Below are 19,256 nucleotides of genomic sequence, written 5' to 3'. Positions count from 1 at the left end.
AAAGATTTTATATATTAATTACTTCAAAAAAAATTATATATTGATAGGAAGGGTAATTATTTGGTACCTCAGTTAAAATTTTTTTATTTAATTAATAAAATTAAAATTTAGCCACATGTTTTATTTTTTGTTTTAATTTTTAAATATAATTTAAATATATTTGATAAAATTTAACTCGGGTTATAAAATAAAAATTTTTCAGTGCCAAATAATTATAGTTGATAAGTAATTAGATTTGGGTTGATAAGGTTACATTAATTTATAGAATTAAATTCTAGTTAGTTTAAGTTTATAATAATTTTCAATTTAATTAGTATCAGATTTGAATAATTTTATAAATACTTTTAAAAATGTAAATTAGATATTCAAGTAATTAAAAGATTGATGAGTTTTATGGTATATAATCTCATAATAAATAAAAGAATGAATAATTTTCGTAAAAAAAATGGTTAAATTAACGACCTTTTGAACTAAATTTAACCACCCCTGCTCCTTGGCTTTATCCGCACTCAAACTTTGGCTCCAAAATCCTCTCTCTGATTTTCAGGTACGTATATAATAGCACCTAGATTTCTTGTTTGGTTGGTGCGAAAATCCAGCAAGACGAAAGAAAGGAGAGAGAAAAATCTTCAATCTCGTCGATTTTGCTTCAAAAACACCAAAATTGAAAAAAAAAAAACTATTCTGGGAACGAACAAATCAAATTTTCGTATGTAACAGTTTCTTTTTCTCACATTTTCCTAGCGATCAAGCAGAGCATGGTATCTCTAATTTTGATTTTCGAATTTGATTGATCTTCTTACTTCACCTTCGTTACATAGTGAATCCGAAAATCTCTAAGGCCAATGAAGCAACTTGAGATTGAGAATGGAGATTTCCCGCCAAAAAGGGTCGAGTTAGTTACACTCACATCTACTCCTTATTACCAGCCGAAAGGGATAAAATCAGTTGAAAAGACGTCCGATTCAGTTAAGATTACAGTTACAGAGAGATCATCATCACATTTCCCGCCAAAAAAGAATTTGGCTAGGCAGCTTGTCTTCACAGAGTTCGGCCTATCTCCCATCATCTCAACTTCGTCACCGTTGCCGGTGGAGAAGCCGAGCTCCGAGATGCATTTGTCTCCTAGGAGTCCTTTTTCCTCGATGTGAGTTTTGGTTTTTGTTTTCCTTTTTTGGAAAACTTTCTTTCTTCCCCCCCCCCTTTTTTTTTTGGTTGATTGGAGTTTTAAAATTAGAAAAGAAGGGAAATTTAAAATCAACTTTGTTTTCTGTTTGGTTGCTGAGACAATAGGGCTAGATAAATGAGAACATAGATAAAGGTACTTACTATTAAAAGTTTACTTTTATTATAAGCACCTTTTTGCACTTTTACGTTTCTTAAAATCAAGCTTCTTTGCCATTGTAAAATCTAATTCCATTTTTTGTTTTAACTATTTCAAGATCCAAGTCATCAGATTCTCCAATACCGGTCCCATGGGCTAATATTAAAGCAAACAATGGTACTCCGAAAGGTCCAAAACAATGCGGTTGCAAACAATCTAAATGCTTAAAATTGTGAGTTCTATGTACTTTCATTTTGAATTGTTTAGTTCATGCATGGGCTACTACATAGAGCTGCATGTTAACAGTTAGAATTTTGTTGTTTCTGATCTGATCTAAACCAAATACTATTTTTAATTTTATTTTTCTCTGGTATGATGGCCTTCAAATGAAATTCTTCGGTTTTTATCCAAGAATATAGTAATATATCTGCTACTAATTTTCCATCTGTTTATCCATCTTTCTCTTTTCCTCTGTGCCCAAAGCATTGGTCCCGGTAAGTTTTCTTTATGATATCTGTTCTTGCTTGACAAAGTTCTGTAACCTAATGTATAACTCTGCTTGAATTTGGTTGATTGGATGCTACATTACGCTTTTTACTTTGGTCATAGAGTAGTACATTTCAATGCGTTTTCTTTTCAAAGATTTAACCTCTCTGAAATTTCCCACGCACAAATCGATAGGTATTGTGATTGCTTTGCTTCCGGAGAGTATTGTAATGGGTGTACATGTGCTGATTGTTGCAATAATGTTGAGAATGAGGATCTGCGGAAAGTAGCAATCGAAATCATTTTAGAACGTAATCCACGTGCTTTCAAGCCAAAGATTTCAAGCAGTCCATGTAGTCCTCAAGATATTGAGGTATGTGACTAAATCTTTCACATTTGCCAGAAATGTTTTCTCAGATACTTTTTTTGGGATGGTTTTGTATGTCTATAAACTCATTGCAAACTGAGAAGTTACATTTAAATTAAATATTTTGCACATGGATACATTTGTTAAAAGCTGCTATACAGAATCGTAGCATGCAGCAATTGCTAATCAGTAGCTTAGCTTAGTTTATATGTTGAAAATTTCTTGTCTCCGTTCATGAATATCATTGTCTTAATTCTTGGATTGCTTGTAGGCATTATCTTCAAGTTGGCCTTCTTTACTTATTGCCAATTGGTTTTAGGTTAGATGCTTAGCATGGTAACCAAATTCAAGTTTTATTTTGTTGTTTTTTGCATACCTGTCGGCTCTTCTTTCTCTGCCTAGCTTGTTAAATTCACATTGATTAAATCTTAAATTACCTGTGATCTTATATTTAAGTTAAACATCTCTACCTATACTAATTGTTTTTAAGTTGGACGCTTAGCAATTACAATAACCCTTCTTCAGTAAAGGATGCAAAAAAAAATGTTAGTTCATTACCCCTGAATTGAGTGATTGAGAGGAGTGAAATTTGCTGAAGTCATCTGTACATTTCTGCATCTCTTACTTTCAGCACGATGGCCTTCAGGTTTAGTTCAGGTCACCCTGTACAACTGATTTTAAAATGCAAATGATTTTCAGGCTATGTTCTGCTTTTATTATTTTTTAATGTTTTCTTTCTTGTCGTTTTGTTTTTGGTCATGGTCAACTACAAATGATCTGCAAGTAGGGAGATAAAATAGATTCTCCACAAGTGGGGAGGCACGAGAGGGGATGCCACTGCAAGAAATCTGAATGCCTGAAGAGGTACTGCGAGTGTTTCCAAGCTAGTGTCTTCTGCTCTCAGAACTGCAAATGTGTGGATTGCAAGAATTTTGAGGCATGCAAGGAGTTGATAACTGCTTCTTGCAAGGAAGACAGTACGTCCATTATCTGTAAGAACTCTGAGGGATGTTATGGGAGGATTGCTAGTTATCATATGGACAATGCTAGCAGGAAACTTTACAAGAGCTTTAAAGGATCTGAGGGACTTATGGCAATCACTGGTGGTGATTGCATTGATACAAAAATCTACATTCAGCGGGTTATTACAACAACAACTTCTGATGCCACTGGTTTATCGGGTCAGCGCTTGTCCCAGGAATCTAGGAAGAGGAAACTTCAGGAGCTTCCTTCAAATGAGAAAATTTCACCAAGTCAAAGCTTCTCTGACTTACAAAAGGTACATATATTATATATAACATTCGAGTATTTTATTCACTTTCTGTGGTTGGGTGTTGGAGAAATACCAAACTGCTATTTATTAATTCCTACAGCAAGATTCCTACAAGTGAAATGTGAAGAGGTTGACTTTCAGTTTGAATAAGTTACAGTTTTTCTTATTTGTTTGGCAGGTGATTAGACAAAGAAGCTCTTCCCCCTCGTCTACCTTGTCAGTTGACCCTACTTGTCATATAATTAATTCTGCTATGGTGGGCTCTTTAAGGGATCCATACAGGTTTATATTATCCTGGGAGATTATTTGTTTATTCAATGAAAGTCTTGCATTCTATTTGTAGAAAAAAACACTAACTGGTGACATCTGATCATGGTACAAGATTGACGGTAGCTAATGTCTATCATCTACTTGACACAAGCAAAGTCTGCTCAGGATTGGCCGTTTTAGCAGAAGCCGCAGCTTTAGCTCAAGCTGCCAATCTTTTCGCAGGTATACTTTGGTTAGGACCAAAATATTATATTCTAATTGTTGCTTACCTATCCACTTATCCTTTGTTTTCGATAGCTTGGTCAACTGTTTCACTTATTATTGTGTATCTGAGATCAAATTGCCGAAAGTTATATATGACTTGTAACTTTACATGAAGCTTTTTTTTTTTAATACTCTGAACCAGAGGTGAAAGATGGAGAAGAAAACAAGAATGGTGACATTCTTGGAGCCAAGGAAGATGACTACCAGGAGCGACCAGCTCAAGTTCAGAAAAGGGCAGCTGATGACCTTAATCTGGGTTTTGCTGCTAAGGATGTGCAAGAAGGAAGGGCTTCACTTCCTGGAATGGTCGGATTAATCTGTAATGAAAAACATAAACAGTTGATGGAACCTACTTCAGGAGACCAGATTCTGAACCGTAACCTCAAGAATGCCTATGCAGAGCAGGAAAGGTCTGTTTTGTCAAGTTTCCTAGACTTTCTTGAGAAACTCATCATTTCAAAAAATATGAAAGTAAGATTCCCATGCCTCATCTCATCTATCAATCTAATAGATACGAAATGTTATGTGAGAACATGTAACTATATCCTGAATTGAACAACATATCCTCTGTAAAATGATTGTCTAGGAAGAGTTAAGGAAACATAGATAATAAAACTCACCGGAAAGGAAATAACAAGACTTCTAAGGCAGATAGATTAGAAGATAATTAAGACATTAGAACAGTAAAGGAACGGAACTGACAACCAAGGCAGAGAATATGAACTTTGAGTTGCTGTCTTCTCCTGCCTGTCATACGGAACCATCAGGATGATATCTGTGTCTCAACCTAGAAAATATAAGGTGAAAGCAAATATATTTCCTTGTTTTTGTGCTTATAAAACTAACATCCTGTTTTTTCAAAATCTTTTGGTTTCACAGGTAGATGATGCTCTTCTATTCCCCTTTCATTATCTTCTTCCTGTTTACGGGACAAATCAGTGCGTCCATGATCTGCAAGAACTCTGAGGGACGTGACGGGAGGATTGCTAATACTCAGATGGGCAATGCTGAAAACAGGAACAGAAGTTTAGCTCAACTTGATGCTGAGCTTTTGGCAGCAGTAATCATCCTAAAGCTCATGATAAAGAAAAATGTTGGCACGTTTATTTGTGCTGGCATTACCGGCCTCAATTAAGGGTACACTGTAGACTACTAAACTAGTTGAAACAGGAACCCCGAACTTAAAACATTTCTACAATTTGACATCTATTTTGCATTTCACTGACCTGATTTTCTTTACCCAGTTCACGGCAGTTGATGGTGGGGTCTCAGATTTTTCTACTGTCACTAATACAGGAAGATTAGCATTTTTCTTTTGTTTCTCCATTATCTGGCAAGTTGCATAGCGCATAACTTTGCTATGAATTATTGATCTTACTGCTTTCATTCAATCGATTTAAAATGATAAAACTGAACTAAAACAAGAAAGATAACAGTTTAAGCTGAGGAAAAAAAAAGTCTAGAAATCTAAAACATATTTCAATTATAGTACTCAGTTTGATTGGTTCGATTGAAAATTTTCATTTGTGTGCCTGCCCCATAACTTCGATAGATATATGCTTCGGCTGTTTCTATGACTAAGAACAGTAGAAAATGTAGGCCCTTATCTCAACTTTCAGGTAATTTATAATTACGTTGGGTTTGAAGTTAAAAAGCATCACACTTAACAGTAATACAGAAAAAACGATTACACCATAAAAGAAGATGCCATTTTCAGCACCACTGCAACACGAACCACATTTGAATTGCAGGGCTGGTCCTAAATTACTTGTTTAGCATTCAAATTCACTATCCAAATATTTGTGATAATGACTTGTTGATGATTTCGAACAGTTCTTCCCTGCAAAAACAGATGGTTCAGAGTTATGTTATTCCACCTGAGCTAAAGATTCACAGCTCAAAGTGGTGCTCTCTTCATCAATATACCAAAAAAAATCATATTGCATGCACAAGTAACAACTATGGGTTTCACCATCAACAAATCTCTAACGTCAAGGAATTCTACTTACCGATCTGGTTTGAACAAGAGATACCGGTAAATAAACCACTGAAAAAGGAAAGTATGAGTTAGTACTTGAAGCCTCCATGGAGATGGGGAAACATAAATATATACCAGTGAGGTATTAAGCATTGGTCAAACTCAAAAGCTCGTGCTCGGCCAACTTACCGAAGAAAACAGTATGCCAATAATTTCCAGCACATTTGGGATAATTGGCAATTTGTCAATAACCTGTTCATGTAAAAGAGACTTGACCTTATGTTTGATCTCAGAGCTATAACTCCAATAGTCAAAACTAACAAATATGGTTCGAAACTTCAAAGCACTCAATTACCGAAATCAAATTAGTTGAAGTCCACAGCGCCACAATAGCTGCAAATCCCAGACCAATGAGACCTACCCTATCTTCATCAGATTTATCCCACTGTTCCAAGCAAATTAAAGCTGAATCAGAAAAAAATAAAAACAAGAAATATACTTTATGAATACCGCTTCTTAAGGGCAAGAGTCGAGGATGGATACTATTCCTTGTTTTATGGAAATCAGAAAAGAAGACAGAATTGGAAAATACAGAAGGAGAAATGAAATGTAAAAGTTATATCAAATTTAAGCATAGAAATTCTCCTATTTCTTGAACAAAGTACTAACCGTCCCCCCCCCCCCAACCCCTTCAATAGGTTTTGAGCATATATGGAGTGCAATCATGACAATGATAAGCAAGTGTGTGTCTAGAAGAGAAACTTACAACATGTCGCACAGACTTGACAATACTAAGTGAGGTAGAAGACTCTGAGCTATCACCGGTAGCCTTCACACAAACAGCACAGTTTTGCCTCCCTGCAATGCAAGAATATCAAGTCAAAAGGGAAAGAGTAAATTACCCAAAGCATGAAATATTGCAACTGATAGAACCTAATTGCCAAACATTTTCAGTTTTCAATCCAAACAAGTTTCTGATGAACATCAGAGACAACTGAAAGTGCTAACTCTATAATCCCCATGCAATAAATCTTAGACACCCAAACCATTCTCAAGTAATTGTCCTGTACCTACACTGGAACTGCCAAAGGATTAACATAGTTGAATCCCATTCCGCAGGCTGGCATGCCTGACATGAAGGATAAGCATACGACACAACAAACCAAGATGATTAACTGAAAATTTCTTCCTTGGATTATCTCAACACCAATGATTGCCATTTTTCACAAGAATTGTTCATTTCCATGTCATAACTTTAGTCTAGAAAAGACCACATTGATATCCCCTTAGGAATCCTATTACCAGGCTGTCACTCAAACACACAAGTGCGCGCGCACACACACACACACACACAATATTACCACTGTTTTAGCCCAACTCCCACAATAATTCTTCCCCACCTCCCCCCCCCCAAAAAAAAAAACTATTTTAACCATAATATCCCCAGATTGACATTCATTTTTAACCCATGAAGATTTATATCTATCTCATACTAATCTATAACTAACATAAAAAGGTGAAACCTAATGAAAAATAAAGGCTCAAATTCAACCATGAACAAACCAAAAACAATCCAATCCAAGTGCAAATTGAACCATCATATTTAAATTTACAGTAAAACCTTAAAAAAAAAAACAGTTGCTTTAGGATAAATAAAGTGATTACCACACCTCCGGTATAAGAAACTGGGAGTTTTGGATAAGTCCTGAAAAGGGTCTTTCTATCTTGTAAAAGCAATGGCGGAAGCAGGTGTGCAGTAAGGGAAGCCATGAAAAAACCTGCTAAAAAGCGCAAAAAAAAGCAATTCCGAAAAATGAGTTATATTCGTGGGAGTCCAAAAGGGTTTTAGACTTTAAATTTACCTTAGCTGTAGCTAAAAGAGACACTGAGAGAGAGGAAGACCTTTTAAAAAAAAAAATCTGTGGTGAGGCAGGGAAAGTTCGAAAGGCATGGCAGTAATCAATATGGGCCTCAAAATCAAAGGAGGGTGAAATCTAGTGTAGCAGGGTCTTTCTTGATCGGTATGATTTATGGCTCATATTGATAGAGCAAATTTGGAGGAAATGCTGATTTTAAAAATTATTTAGGGAAATGTTTATTTTCAATATTTATAAAATTAATTAAAAATATAAATGGAAGTAAAAGAAGAATTGATTAATATTTAATTGTTTAATCAAATGAGTAAATATATAAAAAAAATTAAAAAACACATCATATAGAACACGCTTTTTAACTTTTGCTAATTTTCTCTTTTCAAAATTAATTTATTTCACTAAATATAAGAGAAACGGACTCATTTCTCTAAATTTCTTTAAAATCCACCTTTTCATCAAATTTGACCCATATCAACGGCTTTGATGAGTTTCCCAATTTCTCTTACAATTTTAATTTATATATTCCTTTTCTATTTAATTAGATTTTAGAATTACACAATTTTAATATTTTTTTAGTGAAAATGATTAATATATCATTTGGTACTTGTATTTAATTTTAATGTTTATTTTAGTATTTTAAGTTTTATTTTATCCCAATTTGGTAACTAAATTTGATTGAAATGTTACTTTAATACTTGAGTTTTTTCAATTTATATTTGAGGTTTTTGTCTCAATTAAATATCTAAGTTTAATTTCAATGTCAATTAAGTATATAAATTTTTTGTCTCAATTAACTATATAATTTTTTTATTAAAGCACATGTGTCAGCTAGTAAAAAAAACATAGATACAAATTAATATATTAATTGTAAATCAAAAGCTTAAAAACTCATTTAACACTTGAACTTGGTGCTTTTCTCACCTCGTTACACAAAATTGGTTGTATTATCAAATTCATAACATGCATTATAATAAGCCCATTCATTTCAACAAATTACTATGTAACTAAATCCTTTTCAATCCTATCTACACCAATTCATGTGGTAAATGTATCAGCTTTTAAGGTTCCACTATTAACAAATAATTCATCTCATCTATGAACAAAACTGATTGAACTCATAAATTTGATAATTCATCAATATATTGTTTAAAGAAATTTTATTCTTAATTAGTTTGCCCTGAAATGTTGATGTGGTAGTGTTCAGCGATGTGATACTCTCACATATTAACTCTTTTTTCTCATTAAACTAATATGATTTATTCAAAAAAATTAAAATTTTATTAAAATGCTTGTTCACAAAATGGGATGGGATTAAGCGTGTTTGATTAATGATGTCAAATAAAAACTTTCGATATTTAATATTTTAAATTTATTTTGATCATCATTTTAATTTTTTACTCAATATAAAATTTTTAACAAAAAAATATTAAATAAGATAAGTATATAGATAGCTATTTATCATTTGTTATTGAAAATATCAAATTAATTTTATTTTATTAAAAATTATATATTTGAAATAAATTATTCTTTTAAAAAACAATGAGAGATTTAAATTATCATATTTAAATTTTATCTAAAATAATATAAAATATCTTATTAATAAATTAAAACTAAGAAATAAATAATTTTAAAAAAATCAATATTTACTTTTATCATACAATATAATTATTTTTTAGCTAATTTATTAATTACTTTTTTAATATAAAATTAGTGTTTACAAAATTTAGTATAAAAAATTCAGACTTTCCACCCAAATGAATGGAAATTTTTTTAAAAAAATTAATAATATTTGTTATTATCGGCTAAAAATTCAATCTTTAAACGTATCTAGATGTTGTTGAGCGCCATTGGTGTGAGCATTGAGTGCTGAACAATGGGCGATTGTTCAATGTTTCCATCGACAAAGTTTAAGAAAACAGTGAAAACATTGATGCATCCTTGGTAAAATGCAGAAAACGTCCCTTAGGTTGCATCATCCAATGGCCATTGTATGGTAATTGGATGCTAAAAAGAACTGTCCACACCATGAATCGGACCGTGGTCGTGTCTAGCCTTTGATACCAGGCATTGGATGGCAACATAAAAATTGCATCTGAAGAGAATAGCATTGGGGGTGCTCCAAGACAGTTGCACTAATGCTTTCGAATCCATGGTGGTATTTGCTCCCGTGGACATAACTTGAATGCAGTCAGTGCTCAAAGGATGCAACCCAAGCAGCATTGCGATGTTAACTTCAGGTTTCTCCATTCTTCCTGACGGGCTCGAATAGAGGACGTTAGTGATCACTTTTAGGCACAAGAAGAGCAATGATGCCGAAGGAGGTTGTTTGCTTACAAATCCTAACAAACAGCTTCCCATCCGTTAAACTAACCATGTAACCTGTGGAATCTTGTACATTAAGACGAAACAATGTGAAGATGGTTTATCACAATAGCCTTCTTAACTTCTCTATCATTATTCATTACAATCCTTGAAATAAAATCTTTGGGAACTTGAATTTGAAAATATAAATTTAGATATTAAAGATTGTGAATTAGAAATGCTCATAACCCAATCCAATAGTACCCAGAATTTTCTTGCCTAAATCAAGTTCCTTTGCGTCCAGACTCAAACAGCCTCCCAACCTTGCTTGATCACTAACTTATTTACTAACTAACAAAGAAGCCCATCAAAGTTGAAGCACCAATATCATCACAAACCCAATAAACAATCCATATCAATTGGAAACGACAATTGTTACATTGACACAAGCACAATTGTAAAAGATTACAAATTTACCGCACCAAAAGGGCCACATCCCAAGGAGTTTAACACTAAGCCTGCTGCTCTCGAGGCTGGTTTGACTCCAACGGGATCCCAAGCTCCCCTGTCTCTTCATTCCCGGGCTTCCCATTCTTGCTTGGTATGGGCACAGCAAAGAAAGTCTTGGTCTTGCTAATAGGCCTGCTCTTTTCCAGCTGCACAATGTCACCGACTTGGAACTGGTTATCAGGGTCATGAGCCTGGAACTTCTTCTTCTTCCTCACACGCCTCTTGTACTTAGGATGCGGGGCTAAGCGCACCACCTCCACCGACACAGTCTTATCATTTGTAGCACAAACGACCTTGCCTTGCAAGGATTTCATTGCCCTGATTGGAGGGAGAAAAGCCGGGGATTTCAGTGGCTGGCAAGGAAGGGAAGAATTGGGCTTTGAGAGACGAGAAGGGAGGTTGAGCCGTCATGGAGAAATGGTGATGACAATTTCAGAGATTGCAGAGAGGAGGCTATTGACATTTTGGGTTAATGTCTTTGGCGTTGGGAGTTGAAGAAGGGGGGTTGGGGGGGGGGGTAAGGGAATGGTGGATTTTCTATTTTATTTCTATTATGTTATGGATTGGGAATTTTGGGGTTGGGAGTTGGGACCGTTGGATATATTGCTAGTTGAGAGTGAGAACCGTCCAATTAATTAATCACAATTTTACATTCCACAAATTTACAAAATATTTAATAAAATACTAGATTATTTCATAAAAAAACATTTTATGTAAAAATTATAATACATGTGTTGGATTTTTAAATACAAAAAAGATAAAAAGTACTATCCTAATAATGTTTGTTATCATTTAAAAAAACAATAATATATTAATCATATCACATTTGAGTTGGTAATTAATATCTACGGTAAAAATTTAATTTAATTCAAAAAGTAAAAAAAAATTAAAATTTAAGGCAACCAAATTGAGTTATTGGAGTCAACTTGAACTAAGTAATTTGAGTTTCGAGTTCGAATCGAGTTGAATTTTACAATTCAAATAAGAAATTGATGTAAATATCATTTTGGTCCTTGTCAATTTTAAAAATGAGTAAATTGGTCTCTCTCTCAACAAAAATTAGAAAAAATAATCAATACAGTTTTCAAGAATTCAAAATATTTATAAAAATTCAAAAAATTATATTTTAAAAATATTTAATAATTTTAAAAAAAATTAAATAATATATAAAGAAAGTTAAAAATTTAAAAATATTCTAACATAATAATGTTGAGGAGCTAAATAAGTTAATTTATGATTCAAGTTTATCATACTAATACTAAAGTATCTTATTCATTTTTATTATTTTACTTTGAAAAAATTTTCAAATATATTTGGTTTCAAACAATTTCACTTGGTTCAATTCAATTTGAATTTTATTAAATTTTAAATTAAATTAATATGATAAAATATAACTCGTCAATTTAATTAACTTGAATTTTTTTTTTTAACTTCTAATTAGAATAAATTGGATAAATTGAGTTGGTTGCAGGTTGATGTTACATTGGAGCGAAACACATAAGCTTATTACCCCCGCAAGTATTAGAGGTACTGATTAAATTTGCAACGAATTTTGTGATTTTGAAATCATCCGTTGCTTTCATTGAGAGTCGAACTCAGTGATAATAATCAGAGGCTTGACTCTATTAGTTAATGTGACCTTTTTGGTATCAATCAAAGCCATTTGTTTCATGCTTAACTGGTGTCTTTCAGTTTTAAATTCTCTGATTCAATATATAGTGTTCTTTGCCACTGTTCCTTGTAAGAAAGCTGCCTGAAAACCTATAGGAATATCACAATCAATGGGAGTAAACAACTATTAAAGAAAACATGAATTTCTAAAAATAAAATCATATTAAATGGCTACCAAACTACAATTTATTTTCTTGGTATTTTAATGACAGCATACATGGAAAGCTTTAAGCTTCATAGTATTAGTTTCCTTCCCTATTTACAGAAAGGAAGCCATGTGAAAATACTGAATGTAGCTAGCAGCCTACAAGTCAACAAGAGTAATCCAATATCTACGTTGAAATATGATACATACATACATACATACATACATACATACATATAGTTGTCTATCTCTCCAACTGCTTTCATTAATGGCGTTCTTTTGGGCTTCTTACTCCACCCAAGGATTCAACATACGAAACCTTGCTAGTCGCTACGTTTAGGTTCTTTTCATCCATATCTTTGGATAAGTCATCTTTGCAATCTTTGCTGTCCTCAAAGTCATTGTCGAGTAGGTCTCCACTCCAAGTAAGTAAGTCTGAGAGGGTCATCAAATTCGATTTTTCATTGTCATTTCCTGAACTCTGATTTGCCGGGCTCTTGGATGTTGCTTGACTCGGGTTTCGAGCAACAGAATCAGCATAGAGCACATCTCCTATCCTGGACAACACTGTAAAGGCCAAGCTTTCCAGTATCCTTGAATAGCTCTCTAAGAGAGCTTGTCCTACATCCTGTGATACCAACAACAAGTCCTTTTAACAAGTTCCAATGCATAAATGATATGTATGAGCAGAAGAGGTATGGTTACCCGGTTGTATTGGATTTTGCTGATGTCAAGTGAAGATTGAGGAATGCCGGGGTACTGATGTTTCAGAATGCGTAAGATGGTCTCAGCTCTCTCCTCAAACAGTTCTCTTTTTTCATAGCTAACAGCAGAGCTCCAAGCTGATTTCCCATCCTTTTGGTGCATCTTCCTCTTCCATATCACAATTGATGCCTCTATTCTATTCTTCAGGTCTAATATCTTGTGCTCGCTTGATAAATCCGTAGTTGCGAGAAATTGATTAGGGTCAAAGAATTCTACTGTGATACTCCTATAGGTTGAATCACCAAGACTAGCTCTCCCATTCTAAACACAATCAACCAAAAATAAATGGAAGGATTATTTTATGACAGTGGATTCATGGAAATTATGCTATGTTCATCATCTTCCTTTTGTTTACCTTTGGGAGGGAGTCAAGGTAGTTTTCAGGGATCTCCATCTCTGTCAGAACTTGAGCATTAATAGACATTGCTGCTTTAAGCACTTGAGTCATGGCTTCCCTTTGGCTCTGCAGGTTCTTTTTTGCTGCATCTGACAAACCTTGTTCCGGAACTTTAACAGTAGGCAGCCACCATTTGTCATCTTTTCTTTTGCTGTTCCCTTTCTCTTCATCTGTCGCATCCTTTGACAAATAATAGAACTCGTCTTGGTCTTTGAATGAATCCAGACAATCCTGTTCATTTTAAAACCAATTTAATCATTAAATGAGGTACTACTAGTTTATTGCTCAATTTATATCTGTAAATAATCCTTACAAGAAGCATTGTATCAAGTGTTCGGAGGGCTGGAATGTTCATTAGAAGATCAAATCGTTGCTTTGTCACCATTATCTAAAAATCAAAGAAATAAAAGTAATGCATATGTATATGGATATAGATATAGGCATAGTGAGAGAAAGGTACCTCCATGTTTGATCCATCCTTGGCTTTTTGTTGAGAAGGAACAAATTCAACAATGCAATCACTCACAGACAAGAGCCAATCTATTTCTTTTCTCCACCTTGATTTCCTTTCAGCTGTCATAGGCTCTAAGCGTGATTGTTCACCAAACACAGAAGCTGAAACCCAACAGGGGAATCGCATAAGACAATGATGAATATTAGTGAGAAATTTTCTATCTATTACACTAAAAAGGACATTCTTAATGACCAATACCAGCAAGGTTTGTAATGGCATTTGACAGTGCTAAAGCTGATGAAACCCCCTTTCCTCCACCTGACATATCCTCTCCTAACAGTAATTTAGCAAACTTTTCCTTCATCTGCTCCATATCTGAATCAAAATCATGGCATAAATCTTCATAACAAGGAATCTACAATACAAAATACATTGAAGGCAATTAAAGAAGAAACATGTATGAAAACTTGCCAGTTAATAGCTGCTTTTCTCTGGCTTGGAAGGTAGCAGCCAAATCATCCATGACCTGCCTCAGCTTCTCGTTTTGATCCGATTCAGGTAGATCACTCGGATGATCCGATCCCTGAGTTCCAGCTGCAGCCTCTTCATTCCCAGCCGCTGACCCTTCTAATACACTACCATTCCCGACGCTCATACTTTTGCTACGTCTCTTCTCATTCTTACCACGGAAATTAAACAACCCAAGTGTACCAACCATGTTTAACGTTGTTTATGTTTGTTGCAGGAGATATATGAAAAAGAATCCCCTCTTCCAAATGAGGTCGAGAGAGATAAATGGTGAAAATGGGGATATTAGTGAGATGGAGGGGAATGTAAAGTTGGGTTGGATTTTCCATATTTGAGACATGGATGAACGTGGGGTGCATGTTTATGAGACCAACGAGGAGAAAAATGATCAAAGAAATCAAATTTAGTTTATTCTTGAAAGGGTCTATTTTCCTTTTTTTCATTTAAGAAAAAGGCTTAACAATTGATGGTTCAGTTTCGATTCCATAGTCAAACCATGCTTTGAACTGAATGCTATGCTACAATATCTCACCACTCGTTTAACATGCAAAAATTTTATAGCCTGAAACGGTACCAGAAAAAATTAAAAAACTTAATTCCCACGTAATTCGACCCTTATTGTTAATAAAAAAATTCAATGTAGCTATTAATAATTTTCGTCTTTCATCACTTTAATTTTTAAAATCAACTGATGGGTCAATTAGGAGGTCATCTCTAACTTAATCTTTTGTTTTTCTAATAAAATAGTAAGAAAACATAAAAATATTAAAATTTTATATAATCTTATAAAATAAATTCAATATAGCTGTTGCGCGGAAGCGTGTGAAAGAGTAAAATTATTGTACTAAAAAATCACACTAAGTTCAATTCCCAGGAAAGAGAGGTGAATCACGAGGATCACTTAAGTACCAAGTCTTTCCTAGCCAGAATATCCCTCTATCGTAATTTAATAGCACAATAAATCACTACAATCACACTCACAAAATATGAACATTAAATAGTAAAGAACACCAAAATTTAACGAGGTTCGGCAAATCTTGCCTACGTCCTCGGGCACTACCAAATATATTTCACTCCAAAATACAAGTGAAACTTTACAAATAGGGAGAGAGAACAATGCCTTAAGTAGAGAATGGCAAATGTGGGATGATGAGAATGAGCAATGGTTGGCCTATTTATAGTTGAGATTCAAGGGCCACCTTGCAAAGTCACTATTCACTTAGGGACCAAAAATTGCTATTTTCCCATGCCCAACACCAAATAAAATATTTGGTGCCCATAACTTTGACCTTTCCAAAGTATGGGTAGGTATGGGAAAGGTATGGGCAAGGTATGGGGTATGGGTATATTCTAATAATCTCCACCTTGAAGATTTGATTAGGATAATCTTATCTTCACACAATTCTTTCTGCTTTTGACAACAATACTTGATAGTGCCTTCTTCAACTGTTAAACTTGCAGGATATTAATCAAGTTCAAACAATGTTCGAACTTGGTTGCTGTTACCACCTTGGTCATCATATCTGCGGGATTATCTGCAGTCTTGATCTTCTGAAGACAAATTTTCCCCTCTTCAATAATTTCCCGCACAAAATGGAATCGTACGTCGATATGTTTTGTACGTGCATGATAGACTTGATTCTTTGCTAAATGAATAGCACTTTGACTATCACAATACACGTTAATATGCTCCTGAACCAACCCCAAGGTTTTAGCCATACCTTGTAACCAAACAGCCTCCTTTACAGCCTCTGTTACAGCCATGTACTCGGCTTCTGTGGTTGACAATGCAACTGTAGACTGTAGTGTAGACTTCCAACTTATTGGTCCTCCAGCAAGTGTAAACACATAACCGGTGGTTGATCTTCGCTTGTCCAAATCACCGGCATAGTCAGAATCAACGTACCCAATAACACCTTTACCAAGTGTATTATCCTGCTTGAACAGTAATCCAACATCCACGGTCTTCTGAATATACCGTAGAATCCATTTCACAGCTTGCCAATGTCCTTTTCCAGGATTATGCATATACCTGCTCACTATACTAACTGCCTGTGAAATGTCGGGTCTTGTACACACCATTGCATACATCAAGCTACCCACTGCATTAGAATACGGAACTTGCAACATGTATTCTTGTTCCGTATTCGTCGAAGGAGATAGTTGTGCAGAAAGCTTGAAATGAGAAGCCAACGGGGTACTTACAGGTTTGGTCTGCTCGTTCATGCCAAACTGCTGTAGTACTTTCTTCAAATACTGCTTCTGAGACAAGCTAACTCTGCCATGAGCTCTATCTCTACATATTTCCATGCCGAGAATCTTTTTAGCTTCTCCTAGATCTTTCATCTCAAACTCGAGATTGAGTTGAGTCTTCAATCTTTCAATCTCAACTTTGCTCTTAGATGCTATTAGCATATCATCAACATATAAGAGCAAGTATATGAAAGTTCCTTCTTGTAGCTTCTGAAAATACACGCAATGATCAAATTTACTTCTTGTGTACTTTTGCCCTTTCATGAACTGATCAAATCGCTTGTACCACTGCCTCGGAGATTGCTTCAATCCATAAAGCGACTTTATCAGTTTGCAAACCCAATTTTCTTTTCCAGCAACCTTGAATCCATCTGGCTGAGTCATATAGATTTCCTCTTCCAAATCACCGTGTAAAAACGCGGTCTTCACATCAAGCTGAACTAGTTCAAGATCATATTGCGCAACCAAGGCTAGCAAAATCCGAATAGACGAATGCTTCACAACTGGAGAAAACACTTCATTGTAGTCTATTCCTTCTTTCTGAGCGTAACCCTTTGCTACCAATCTAGCCTTGTATCGAATTTCATTTTTACCAGGAAATCCTTCCTTCTTTGCATATACCCATTTGCATCCAATTGCCTTCTTTCCTTTGGGCAGTCTCACCAACTCCCAAGTCCTATTTTTATGAAGAGACTGCATTTCTTCATTCATAGCTTGCTTCCACTTTACACCATCAGAGTTACTTATTGCTTCTGTGTAAGTGGAAGGAACATCATCATCTGCAATTGGAAGTGCATAGGCCACCATATCGTCAAAGCGAGCAGGCTTACGAATCTCTCTTCTTGGCCTCCTATATGCAATTGAATCTTGTTGCTGTAGAAGTTCTTGGGTCGAAACTTCTTCATCATTTGTTCTTTCAATATTAGCTGGATCATCATTAACCTTTTCAAACTCCACCTGCTGCAAAGTACTACTGGTTTTGTCATCCTTTTGTGAATCCTCGTTCTTCATCATGGTTGATTCATCAAAAGTTACATCTCTACTGAAAACAATCTTCCTTGTATCAGGACACCAGAGACGGTATCCTTTTACACCACCAGTTATACCCATGAATAATGCTTTCTTTGCTCTTGGGTCTAACTTAGATTCTTTTACATGATAATATGCAGTGGAACCAAAAACATGTAAAGAATCATAATCAGTAGCAGGTTTACCAGTCCACATCTCCATAGGAGTTTTTCCATTTATTGCAGCTGATGGCAATCGGTTAATTAGATGGCACGCATATGTAACTGCCTCAGCCCAAAATTCCTTGCCCAATCTAGCATTGGACAACATACATCGAACTTTCTCCAGTATAGTCCGATTCATGCGTTCTGCCACCCCATTCTGCTGTGGTGTATCTCGAACAGTGAAGTGTCGCACAATGCCCTCATCTTGGCATACTTGTAGAAATGGATCGTTTTTGTACTCAGTACCATTATCTGATCGAAGTCGTTTGACCTTTCGACCAGTCTGAGTCTCCACCATCTTCTTCCACTTCAGAAATGCATCCAAAACTTCACTTTTTCTTTTCATTAGATACACCCATACTTTTCTTGAATAATCATCAAGAAAAGTGACAAAATAGTGCATACCTCCCAAAGAAGCCACTTTGGTAGGTCCCCACACATCACTGTGAACGTAGTCCAGAATTCCTTTCGTATTGTGAATTGCTGAACCAAATTTTACCCTCGTCTGCTTGCCCAGAACACAATGTTCACAGAATTCCAATTTGCAAGAATTTGCACCTTTCAACAAGCCTTGCTTCGCCAAAGTCTGCAAAGCTTTTTCACCAGCATGTCCCAATCGCCTATGCCATAACCTAGTAGCCTCTGAATCTGCATCTTTCGCAGAAGCTGTTGATGTTGATCCAATAACTGTACTTCCATTTAAATAGTACAAGTTATTTCTTCTAGTGCCTTTCATCACCGTCAATACCCCAGCTACTACCTTTAGTAATCCATCTCTCAAAGTGATTGTGAGCCCTTTAGATTCTAGGGCCCCTAATGAGATGAGATTTTTCTTCAAGCTGGGTACATAGCGAACATCTGTCAGAACTTGGATTGATCCGTCATGGTTCTTCAATTTGATTGTACCTACACCCATTGTCTTACAGGCACTATCATTGCCCATAAAAACAACTCCACCTTCTAGTTCTTCAAGACTAGAAAACCAGTCCTTATTAGGACACATATGGTAAGTACATCCCGAATCCAATATCCACTCATCCGTTTGACATGCCATTGCCATGCCAACCAAGCTAAAATCTGACTCCTCATCATGCTCCGCTACACATGCATTAGAAATAGACTTGCCCTTTTGTAACTTAGGACAATTCTTTTTCCAATGCCCTT

The 19,256-nt window shown here is 35.2% G+C and overlaps 3 protein-coding genes and 1 pseudogene across 7 annotated transcripts; 1 reads left to right on the top strand and 3 right to left on the bottom strand.

Annotated features, from left to right (window-relative positions):
- Positions 1 to 571: 571 nt before the first annotated feature.
- Positions 572 to 5,306, top strand: LOC107897187 (protein tesmin/TSO1-like CXC 7). Of its 2 annotated transcripts, none has more exons than XM_041078760.1 (8): positions 572 to 1,147; positions 1,443 to 1,556; positions 2,006 to 2,183; positions 2,965 to 3,456; positions 3,629 to 3,732; positions 3,833 to 3,942; positions 4,127 to 4,394; positions 4,864 to 5,306. In XM_041078760.1, the coding sequence occupies exons 1-8, from the start codon at positions 846 to 848 to the stop codon at positions 4,865 to 4,867; spliced, it is 1,572 nt and encodes a 523-aa protein (XP_040934694.1). In that variant the 5' UTR covers positions 572 to 845; the 3' UTR covers positions 4,868 to 5,306. The 2 variants fall into 2 exon arrangements, with proteins under 2 accessions (XP_040934694.1, XP_040934693.1); XM_041078759.1 differs by having other exon boundaries at positions 4,127 to 4,455; positions 4,864 to 5,198.
- Positions 5,307 to 5,587: 281 nt separating this feature from the next.
- On the bottom strand, positions 5,588 to 8,002 carry LOC107895676 (protein CURVATURE THYLAKOID 1C, chloroplastic). Of its 4 annotated transcripts, none has more exons than XM_041078762.1 (7): positions 7,865 to 8,002; positions 7,633 to 7,740; positions 6,729 to 6,820; positions 6,318 to 6,407; positions 6,152 to 6,214; positions 5,994 to 6,031; positions 5,588 to 5,824 (listed from the first exon to the last, which is right to left on the bottom strand). In XM_041078762.1, exons 1-7 carry the CDS (start codon positions 7,911 to 7,913, stop codon positions 5,773 to 5,775), a joined length of 492 nt encoding a protein of 163 aa, XP_040934696.1. In that variant the 5' UTR covers positions 7,914 to 8,002; the 3' UTR covers positions 5,588 to 5,772. The 4 variants fall into 4 exon arrangements, with proteins under 4 accessions (XP_040934696.1, XP_040934697.1, XP_040934695.1 ...); XM_041078763.1 differs by having other exon boundaries at positions 7,825 to 7,960; XM_041078761.1 differs by having other exon boundaries at positions 7,633 to 7,743; positions 7,865 to 7,958.
- A 2,522-nt stretch (positions 8,003 to 10,524) lies between these two features.
- On the bottom strand, positions 10,525 to 11,177 carry LOC107897188 (30S ribosomal protein S17, chloroplastic-like; annotated as a pseudogene).
- Positions 11,178 to 12,486: 1,309 nt separating this feature from the next.
- On the bottom strand, positions 12,487 to 15,348 carry LOC107897189 (rop guanine nucleotide exchange factor 12). The gene is made up of 7 exons (XM_016822548.2): positions 14,551 to 15,348; positions 14,338 to 14,454; positions 14,086 to 14,240; positions 13,939 to 14,013; positions 13,584 to 13,856; positions 13,169 to 13,489; positions 12,487 to 13,091 (listed from the first exon to the last, which is right to left on the bottom strand). Exons 1-7 carry the CDS (start codon positions 14,795 to 14,797, stop codon positions 12,729 to 12,731), a joined length of 1,551 nt encoding a protein of 516 aa, XP_016678037.2. The 5' UTR covers positions 14,798 to 15,348; the 3' UTR covers positions 12,487 to 12,728.
- Positions 15,349 to 19,256: the final 3,908 nt, after the last annotated feature.

Source organism: Gossypium hirsutum, chromosome A10 (assembly GCF_007990345.1).
Source record: "Gossypium hirsutum isolate 1008001.06 chromosome A10, Gossypium_hirsutum_v2.1, whole genome shotgun sequence".
NCBI classification, from domain to species: Eukaryota; Viridiplantae; Streptophyta; class Magnoliopsida; order Malvales; family Malvaceae; genus Gossypium; species Gossypium hirsutum.
This window is presented reverse-complemented; position numbering and strand designations above follow the sequence as displayed.

Coding starts and splice junctions, on each gene's coding strand:
- LOC107897187 (XM_041078759.1), top strand. CDS start 846: ATGAAGCAACTTGAGATTGAGAATGGAGATTTCCCGCCAAAAAGGGTC. Junction 1,148..1,442: donor AGGAGTCCTTTTTCCTCGAT/GTGAGTTTTGGT, acceptor AACTATTTCAAG/ATCCAAGTCATCAGATTCTC. Junction 1,557..2,005: donor CAATCTAAATGCTTAAAATT/GTGAGTTCTATG, acceptor ACAAATCGATAG/GTATTGTGATTGCTTTGCTT.
- LOC107895676 (XM_041078761.1), bottom strand. CDS start 7,913: ATGCCTTTCGAACTTTCCCTGCCTCACCACAGATTTTTTTTTTTAAAA. Junction 7,744..7,864: donor CAGATTTTTTTTTTTAAAAG/GTCTTCCTCTCT, acceptor TGCGCTTTTTAG/CAGGTTTTTTCATGGCTTCC. Junction 6,032..6,151: donor TTGGCATACTGTTTTCTTCG/GTAAGTTGGCCG, acceptor TTCCTTTTTCAG/TGGTTTATTTACCGGTATCT.
- LOC107897189 (XM_016822548.2), bottom strand. CDS start 14,797: ATGGTTGGTACACTTGGGTTGTTTAATTTCCGTGGTAAGAATGAGAAG. Junction 14,014..14,085: donor AGGATGGATCAAACATGGAG/GTACCTTTCTCT, acceptor TTTGATTTTTAG/ATAATGGTGACAAAGCAACG. Junction 13,857..13,938: donor CACTTGATACAATGCTTCTT/GTAAGGATTATT, acceptor TAAAATGAACAG/GATTGTCTGGATTCATTCAA.